At 41.3% G+C, this 10226-nt stretch overlaps 1 protein-coding gene across 1 annotated transcript in view; it reads left to right on the top strand.

Moving 5' to 3' along the window:
• Window positions 1-7480, top strand: part of ntng1a (netrin g1a) — a gene marked incomplete at its 3' end in the record, with an annotated part of 261620 nt that extends 254140 nt beyond the window's left edge. The window contains exon 7 of the mRNA XM_084565608.1: window positions 7224-7480. Coding sequence (XP_084421734.1) covers window positions 7224-7480 — 257 coding nt within the window. The remainder of the gene's footprint in view (window positions 1-7223) is intronic.
• Window positions 7481-10226: the final 2746 nt, after the last annotated feature.

The raw sequence follows: 10226 nt of genomic DNA on the forward strand, positions 1-10226 counted from the left end.
TGAAATTACAAACTTCTGAAATACTGAAGCAATAAGAAGCCTCTGAACGGAGTAATTCCTCTACATAAAAATGTAAATGGACTTTATAAAGAAGCAAGTTTTGGAATTCATGTAATTTCAGAATCAAATTGGGCGTTTCATGTTTTTTTCAAGAGTCTGGTAAGACACAGATAAGAAAAAAAAAAAAAAAAAACTCTGCATGCAGTTGGGTAGTCCACCAACCAATTAGAGACATTTTGTTGTAAATAAATTCAACCCCACGGCGCTTACATGACATGTATAACTACTTTTGCTGCCGTCCATCACTGCATAAATCACACCCAAACGATTTGATTGGCCCGTCAGATCTCTGTTGGAGCATAGTCAGTTTCCAACAGAGCGACTCCAAGCTAACTTTTCCCAAAAACATTGTGGGTAGGGGGTAGATCAGACTGGCTTCCAGGCCAACTTTTATATCTCAGGAACAAGAAAAATGCCAAGCTACTTGATTGTGAAAGTCATCGTATTTAATATTCTGGCTTTATGTAGCTAAGCCCAATATGCATCCCATACATAACATGAACAGTACAGCACAACCTCACCTACTTCCAAAATAGTAACTCCAGCACCACTAGCAGTATATGGAACAACTTCATTAGACTGATTCGACAACGGGATCATCAAGGAACAGGTTGCAAACAACATTTTGAATGTAAGTAAAAAAACAAAAATAAAAAAAGCCTTTTTTTGGATTAGTCCCGATTTGGTTCAACAAGACATAAGAATATTATGATGTGATCATCTAAAGCACAGGTGTCAAACATACGGCCTGCGGGCCAAAAGCGGCCCGCCAGAGGGTCTAATCTGGCCCGCAGCATGAATTTGCAAAGAAAACTTTTCAAAAAGACAATCCAAAATTAGTTTCTTGATGACCCCTGATGAAGACCACAAGCCAAAAACAGCTCAGTCTGACAAAGCTGGTCTGTCAGCTGAAGTATTGCTGGAGTTTTGACGACCGCGCTTTTCTCTTTCATCTCAGCAAACTCAATAGACCACAATGCAATGCACACAGCTCTGTGTGGCTCTCTTGGAGGATAAGACTGGTTAAGAAATGCTTAACAGCTAAATGCAACACTTTATGAAGAAGTTGTGGGATGCACCGAGCAGCATAAATCAACCAGGTCAGCATTTTTTCAACATAAAACATGTTTAATGTAGTATTCTCAGTAGCTTGACACCACATTATTAGAGATAACCCCCCATTGCTTTACTACTGTATTCTTAGCGTGCAGCATATAAATAAGAGTGATATGAAGATGATGCAAAATATGTCGCCGGTTTATTTTAGCAGCTCCTGACACAGATGGATGCTCATTAAAATGCACCGTTTTTGACTGTTTGCTCTAAAATATTCAGCGCGTACAGTGTAAATACACACTGTCAACACGCACATCTGTTTCCACACAAAAGGTGGGCACGGAGGCAAAGGCTGGCATGGCTCACATCCCGCATCACCTTGGGATGAACGCATGTACAAACCCCCGAAGCATCGCGCGAAACGCTGAGAAAGTTGAGCCGTACAAAAGCAGTAATTAAATGTTTACAAGTAACATGTGGGGGAAAAAAAGTGAAAGAAAATGTATTTTTGTTGTTATGGATTGCCAAGTTAAACAGTTGGGAAGTCACATGCAGAGCGAGAGAGAGCACAGAATGGATCAGTAGTTTTTATTTGTCAGATTAGTCATGAAGCAGTGATCAGGAAATCAAACAAACATTGCTGTGTGAAGTGTTTGCATGTTTTCGGAACTTCTGCCTCAATATGTCTCAAACTTTCTCTCAGTTTACAGTGAGATAAGAACTTTAATTAATGCATCAATGCGAACAAAGCTGCGAAAGTTAAAGATCTGCCCCAGACAAGATGAAAACACTCAACTTTACGTAGTCATTTCTGACATGGTTTTCCATTTAGAAGTTCAAGTACTTGGCTACAAATAATATAACATATGTGTACACCAATTAGCCACAACATTATGACCACTGACAGGAGAAATGAATGACATTGAGCATCTTGTGACAATACAATGTTCTGCTGGGAAACTTCTGGACCTGGCATTCATTCATGTGGATGTTACTTAGACATGTAGCACCCACCTAGACCAGACCAGGCACCCCCACCCCATAGCAATGACACTCCTTGATGGCAGCAACCATCCCCAGCAGGATGCAGCCTGACACAGACACAAAAACGCTTTAGGTACAACAAAAAGAAACATGAAGAACAGCACAAGGTGTTGACCTGGCAAATTCACTAGATCCTAAACTGATCAAGTATCTGTGGGATGATCCACAGAAGTGCCTCTCTCAAAGGCCCCCACTGACAACATTTTGTTGCCAGACACCACAGGACACCCTCAGAAGGCCCATGTCCATTCTCTGATGAGTCAGTTTTGGAGGCACAAGGGAGACCTACACAATATTAGGAAGGTGGTCATAATGTTACGTCTGATCTGCGTATTTATATACAGTCTGTAGAAAATTCAGTGCCTTTTCCCTTGAAAAATCCCTCTATAGAGGCATTTCAAAAGTTTAACTTCTGGATAAGAGATGTCGCCCACATCACTGAAAGAGCTGAGAGAAACTGAAAAGAAATTTTCAGCGAATAAAACGTGAAAAAACAAGTTTTCTTGTATAAATAGCTCCACAGTAGAGCACACATCGTTCTATAAAGGCACGTTTCTGAGTGGAGTGTAATTTAAAAATAAAATAAATGTGGACTACTTCTCTTAAGTCTTTGCATCAGGGCTGTATTATACAAGTGTGGACGCCAACTCGACTTCCCCCACCCACAAAATATTTGCGGCAGAACGTTGGTGTGGAGTCAAAATCATATCGTTTGTGCAGTCATCAACAGAGGAGCAACAGCAACGTAGTCATAGCAATTTGCTTTCCTCAGTTTACCTTTATCAAAGTAGTGACTACATTTCCCAGAATGCAACACCCAAAAGAAGCAAGTTCGTTGTGCTGTGAATGTTCTAGATTATGTACAGTGAGGAAAAGAATAGCATAGTGTTATATTTAGTGCTACCAAATACTGCATAATTTCCCACTGTACTCATTTCATACGTAGCTCCTCACTGCATTGCATTATGCGCTGTGGTGGAAAGAAATGTATTTCTGACTCTATGCTATTATGGATTAGTTTTGTATTGTTGCTGATGCTTTAAAATCCTCTGCTCTGGCATTTACTTGGAAAATAATATTTCTCAGCCAAGTATTTTCAGACGTGCTCCACAAAATGTTTAATATGAGAAACGTCAGAGATGCGGCCTGCCCGAGGAGCATCTACCGCCGAAGTCGTCTGAAAACTTTTTAGTCTTGACCTTCTTTTGGCATCCCTCGCCAATGCAGTATGCATGTGCGTGGACAAAGCTCCCATCTGCATGCAGACTGAAAAATGCAATTAAAAACTTAAATCTCAAGTCAAACACATCACTTTCCCAGGCAGGCACACCTAGTTCATCGGCGCCCTCTCCAAATATTATCGCTCACGTCTAAAACAAACGCAACAAATCCTGTCATTTACTGCCTCTGTTTACATGCGGTAATGCAAAGTGGTTAGAAATTAAAAGCAAGATAAAGGTGCAGAGCTCTGAGAAGAAGTCTTACCTCAACTAAGTTTTACAGCCTCGCCAAAGATACCCAGGATCGTAACCTGCGATGCCCTGTGCTGTTACTCCATGTGCCCTCCGGGGGTCATGCCTTCAAAGTGCTACAGTACCTTTAATCTCACAGGCCCCTTTGACACAACTTGTTATTGATCCTTCTTTTTAAATAATCAATATGTCTGTTTCATTTTGGACCCCGGCTCACCTTAATTGGCAGCAGATGAGGCAGTCTGCCTGCAGGGGTTAGAAATTATGTGAACTTTGCTTTGAAATCAGCTGAACTTGTGAAGTTTTTTGGGGCATCATGCAGAATTCAGTTTTAACTGCATGACTCTTAAAGCGAGGATTTACTCCCAATATCTATATGTAGATATGAAGCAGATCGCATTGCCGACACCCCCTTGCGCAGCAACAACTGCTAACTGAACAGCTTTTTTTTAGTTCTGAGATGTTGGTAGGTTTCCTCACATGAAGGTTCTGCTACAACATGTCTATTAGATAAGAAGTTTAGGGACTTTGACTTGTCCACTCCAAGACATTAATTTTCTTCTTCTTTAACTGTTCTTTTGTAAAAACGGGGTCGTTGTCTTGCTGCATGACACAGTTTCTCTTAAGCTTCAGCTCATAGACAGCTGACATGCTGGTATAAGTCAGATTTCATTGGTCCATCAATGATGGCAGGCCTTCGTGGACCAGATGCGTAAAACAGCGGCACTGTAGCATCCGATGAGCGTCGGTAAAAACTGACGTTCCTTTCTTTTTTTTCCCTCGGTTCTAAAAGACCCAAGCAAATTTTTACCAGTTCACACATTGTCACCATTGGCATTTTTATTTTTCATTATGCCATGTTAGATGGTATTGCTGTGATATTCAACATTTTTGCCATCCGTTTTAACACCAGCAACTTCTTTGACGTGACGTCCGTTAGATTCACGCTGGCTCTGATTACGGCTGGACTCCTGTATTTATCTCAACCGATAACTGGACCACTCCAGGCAGATCTGCACTTTAAAACCTTTCCGAGCTGCCACTTGCACGTGTCCCCAGCGACGCTAAATTGTGGCTGTCAGGCTTGTGTAGTCTTTAAAATCCTTCCTGATGTATAATTAAAAAAAAGTCCAATGACATACCACTGGCGCGATGTTCTTTTAACATCAAATCTCCTTTATTTGGAGGTGCAGCTCATCCTCACCTCTCGCATAGCTGGAGCATTGAGCTCCCCAGTCTCTCATTGATGCTGGCCTTGGGCTGGTTGTACTGTGAAAAGGAGAACAAACACAATGAGCATCTCATTACAAGCATTTTATTATACATTTAGAGCAAAAAAAAACATTCATTCGTATTTTATCATGACCGCAAGGAGGAACAAGACGGACGAGATGAGAGTTAATATCAAGGCCTCGTGCTTCTTTATTTGATATATCTAATGGCTCTTCCTTGTCTTCCTGGGGTGAGACATGCTAATTACAAAGTTTAGCTGTTGCCTCATCTTATAGAGAGAAACGGTTTTGCAGCCGTGCTTTGTATTGATACGTCAGTCGGAGGGGAAGGGGTAAAAGAAAAAAAAAAAAAAAAACAGAGTTCAGATGTCTTATTTGGATCAGGTTGTGCATGGTAATTGGTGAGCTGTGGCCTGAAGCGAAACTTACCGAGCCAAAACAGCAGCTCCCTTTTCTGCAGCCAAACAGACGTGGCACAAATAGGATTCGCACAGTCAATGTTTCTTAACAAGCCTCCCATCAAAGCCCTATTTGGCTATTCCTGGGAGACAGCATGCCTCCAATCCCGAGTATTAGGCGAGAGGTCTTATATTTGTTATTGTGATATTTATGTCCCATAGAGTTCATAGATTGCTCACCACATTGTTTTCCACTCCCATAAAGGACTGAAATGGGCAGAAGTGGCCCCTGTGTTTATCACTGTTTATTTGTCTCTGTTGGTTTATTAGTTTGTGCAGCGCTGCTTTGTTTGCCTCCAGCTTGCTTGACAGCTTGCCTCCACTGGGAATAGAGTGGCCTCCGCGTCCCAGCTCTAAATATACACCAATTTTCACCTGACGTTCCGTTTGTCTAAAGTCGATGCCGTTTGGGGAAAGCCTTGCGAGCTTTGAGGAGACTGTGGGTTTCTGTGCGGGAACGTAGGTGATTTAGCGAGGCTTTAATAAGGTTTGTTATTTCACAAATGGACAGGAGTCTTATTACGGACTGAGAGTTGTGCTTAGAAATCTTCTCCGTTTAAATGGCTGATGCAGTAATAGTTGACTGTCATATTTTTAAAGGAGTAAATAAAAATTCTAAACACACTATAAAAATATAAAGGTGGGTGGTTTTAAATTATTTAAGGGATGATAAACAGAGGAGGTATTAAACATTAAAGATTTTTCTCAACACTGCTGCATTTTTAGGTAATTGTGAAAAAATGTAATTTCTCTTTTCGACCACTGGGGGCGCCAAAGTCGTTTTGAAATACTACACATGACGGCTTAAGTGTGTTTGCTTTTTCTTCCAACCTTCTACTAACACTACTAACTTGATTTATTAAAACTGTACCAGATTTGATCACTATGCATGTGCAGACTTTTAAAAAATAAAATACATTTCACATATTTTTCACTTTACTCTGTTAAAAATCTTAACTTTTGCTGTATTTCAGAGCAAAATGTTGAAGTGTTTGTGCGACATTTTGGGAAACTTGCTTATCTCATTTCTTGCAAGGAGTTTGATGAAAAGATGAAAAGGAGTTTGATTTTCTGCAATAAAAAAAAAGGATGGAGTTAACATGACACAAAAAAACCCAAGGGAGAAGCAGCTAGCCTGGCTCCGTTCAAAGGGAACAAAATCTTGTAGTATATATTGTATATATTGTGTACGTCCATCATTCTTCCGAAAGGTCTCAGTTGTCTCAGGTCTCAGTTGTTTTCTTTTGACTTCCACGTGATGTCAAAGAAGCACTGAGTTGGAAGGTACGCCTTCATAAAGTCAACCATACGTTTTGCTGGAGAGCGGTTTTGAAGCTCAACGTGGCGTCTACAACCATGGCCATATTGGCGGTGCCTGGCTCCACCTAACCTAATCTATAAATGAATAGTGGAGGTGGAACTGATGCCAGGGCAGAGAGATGGCAAACTGTAAGAGCCAGCCTTGAGTGGCCACTGGAAAACCTTCATGTTTGAGCCCCAAACGTTGCCGCCTGACCAGCACCGAGCTGAACGGTTGTGACCTTTGGACAGAGCTAGACAAGCCGTATGATTCCAGTCTTCATGCTAAGCTAAACTCTGCTTCCGTATTTGCTGTAAAAGGGCTAAATGTAGATTTTCTGTCTGCAAGTCAGTGAATAAGCCTCTTTCCCAAAAAAAATATTCATTTAAGAGCTTAGAAGTATCCAGTCTGGAATAAAATATGGATGGTCACACTTTACTTGAAGAAATTGTATTATGAGTTTTTGAAGTATCAGAAGAAATTATACTAAATGGTATGATAATTAAATAGTATGCTTTTAATTCACTGCTTCAAGTAAAGTATCAACCCAGCACTTGTTTGTGTTAGATTCTCACTCCTGTCTTCTGTTTTTGCACCGCAGCCCGGGTGTGTGACAACGAACTCCTGCGCTGCCAAAATGGCGGGGAGTGCGTCAACAACGTCCGCTGCAACTGTCCCTCCGACTACACGGGCCTGCTGTGCGAGAAGTCCCGCTGCGAGTCGGAGCTGGGGGGCTGCGGGGGCGCGGACTCGGGCCAGGCCTCCCTCACGCCTCCGTCCGCCTCCAGGTTGCTGATGCTGCTGCTGCTGGGCTCGGCCCTGCTGAGAGAGGCCTCCTGCTGGCCCGCCGTGCTCTGAAGAGCCTCCAACCCCGCCAACCGCGCCCCCCCTTCCGCCTCCACCTTGACCCCAAACCCACCTCCCGTATTTCAAATAATCAACGACCATTAAAAAAGAAAAAAGAAGAAAAAAAACAGGAGCAACCATGAGCTTTCTGGACTGTAATGTACTGAGCTTCTTCTCCGCCGCCAGACTCAATGGACACTCGCGCTGACGATGAAGGGAATGTGCCGGCAGACAAATGAGTGCAAAAACTTTTCATTTAATTTCAAAGAATATATAGAAATGAAAAAAAAAGAACATATACTTATGAAAAAAAACAGATATTATTAAAAATATGAGTAACTGAACGTTTGCCTAATGAGAGTGAAACGAGCAAAGAAAGGTGAGCCCCTCCCCCCTTCCCTAAGCCATACCAGGTACACGAGCTCCTTCCAGTTGGAGAAGGGATAACAGAAGATGACAGACTTGTTCACTTCCTCTCTTATTGCCACGGCAACAACAGCTGCGACCAATCAGCTCTCGCACGAGCCGACAGTGGCCCCGCCGGTCCCCCTCGGGATGCTTCTGCGAGTTAATGTTGGCTGGACTGACGCAGACGAAATATATATATATATATATGAAAAAAATAAATAAAAAACTGTCCCAGCTGAATGGCAAAGACTGGCCTCAGAGACAAAAAGCCGTTACACTTCAATGCAACGACAAAAAAGGAAGAGGTGGAACAGCCACGAAGCATTCTTTGCTGTCAGTGCATTGTGGATAGAAGGAAATCTGTCCGGACTGCCACTTTGTGACAAAAAGAAAAAAAAAAAAACACCTTGCCCACGTTGATCCCCCCTCTCTATCTCTCTGTCTCCAGCTCTATCTCATCCTCCCTCCTGTTCACCCCTCTTTCACCTTCCCCTTCCCCTTCCCCTCCCTCCCTCCGGTCCCGTTTCCCTCGCCATGCTGACACTGACCTGTGCTTTCGTGAACGTTACTCTGTAAACCCTTGTTGGTTGAAAGATTCTTTTGTCCGATGTTAGTGATGCACATGTGTAAGAAGCCCCTTCCCCTCCCTTCTCCTCCTCCTCCTCCTCCCTCCCTCCCTTCCTTTCCCCTCTCTTCCCAAAAGATACTCCAGTGAAGCTGTCTGATTTTCTTTTTCTATCTCAGAGCCACCACGCTCCCTACCACCGTGGTCAGAGGATAGTTTTCACCTGAGCAGACGACGAGAAGTGCATAGAAAACCATCAGTGTATTTGCAAGTTCTTTTCTTGACAGAGCAAACAAGCAAAAAAAAAAAAAAAAAAAAAACGAGTCATGTAGTCCTTTTGTATCTTTGCCAAACTGTGACTGAAAACAGGCAACCTTTAATGTACCTATTTAAGACATCCAAATGCGGAAGCAACTGTATTTTCTTTTCCTCTCTATTTCTTTTTTTTTTTTTTCAATTTCAGTTTCATTCACTTCCTTTACTTTTTAGTTGTGCAGTTGTTTTTCCTTTGTATTGGCAACGTGCTGGCATCAAAGAATATCAGTTTACATATACAGTATTAAATAAAGTGTAATAAAAATCCCACCAAAGGACATTATAAATGTTTTTGTTCTTGCTTTAACACTTGAGAATTTAAGTGAATAAAAAGTTTAAAAGTAAACCTGCGTCGATCGTTTGTGGATGCCCGTCTGCCACACTGAATCCAATCACTGGTCATTTGGTGGCAGAATTACACTGAAATTAGACTTTAGGTGGCTGCTGCTGCTGCTGCTGCTGCTGCGCTTCAGGAGTTCATTTAAATTCAGCGCCGCCGCGTCCCGGAGAGTGATTTGATTGGCGCGCAGCAGGTCAAGTTGAGCATGGAGAAGGTGTGGCACAGTGTACAAAGATTTCTACATAAATTAATAAATGAATGAACACTGTTGTGGAAATTCTTTGCTGTTTGTAAGTTTTATTTCCTTGCAAGAAAAGGTCAGTCCTCACCCAAGCGGTAATGGTAAAGGAAAGACCCTGAGCATGGGGAGACATATCATTTATTCCTGAGGAATGCCCCCTAGGTTTCATACTCCTTTGTCTTCTGCAGATATCAGAGTCTTGACATTATCAATTTGCAAATTATTAGATAGAGTATTGGAGAGAGAATGGGAGGTGGGGCATCTCAAATGATTACAACACATAGAATAGGTTTTCACAATTAAACTCCTGCATTTGTATTTTCACTTTTATTTACTTATCATCAAATGTGTATAAATATGTTTAAAATAAAAGTCTTTCTGTATTCATGATCCATTTGAGGAATGATGTAAATCGTATTACTGGATTAGTGATGCATTAACGTGTTTGTTACTTTAATTTTGCAGCTGTAAAAAAAAATATTGAGAAATATTTTATATATCACAGGTTAACTGGTGAACTTTGTTCTTCATGGATTATGGTAAAGCATAAATGAAAGTAAATGACAATGCTAATAAGTAGAGTACAACTACCTTAAAGTTGTATCTGAGTAAAGAGAATCAGTTGAAGCAAATAGTTTAATCTTGGATTTTATAGGGTTTTCTATTATATTTATTCCTTTTTGTTCTCCTTTTTGTAGTCATAATGTTTTGACTGATTATATATTTTTTTAAATATTAACCTGAATTAACAAAAGAGCTGATATAGATGTCGTGGAGTGAAAAGTAAAACAACAAAAGGTAGAAGTAGAAGCATCAAAGTGTTGAAAGTATCCCTTCCGCGTGACCTATTTATTATAATTATCGATGCATGATGCATTCATCACTTTCA

This window comes from Chelon labrosus (assembly GCF_963514085.1).
Source record: "Chelon labrosus genome assembly, chromosome: 18".
NCBI lineage: Eukaryota > Metazoa > Chordata > Actinopteri > Mugiliformes > Mugilidae > Chelon > Chelon labrosus.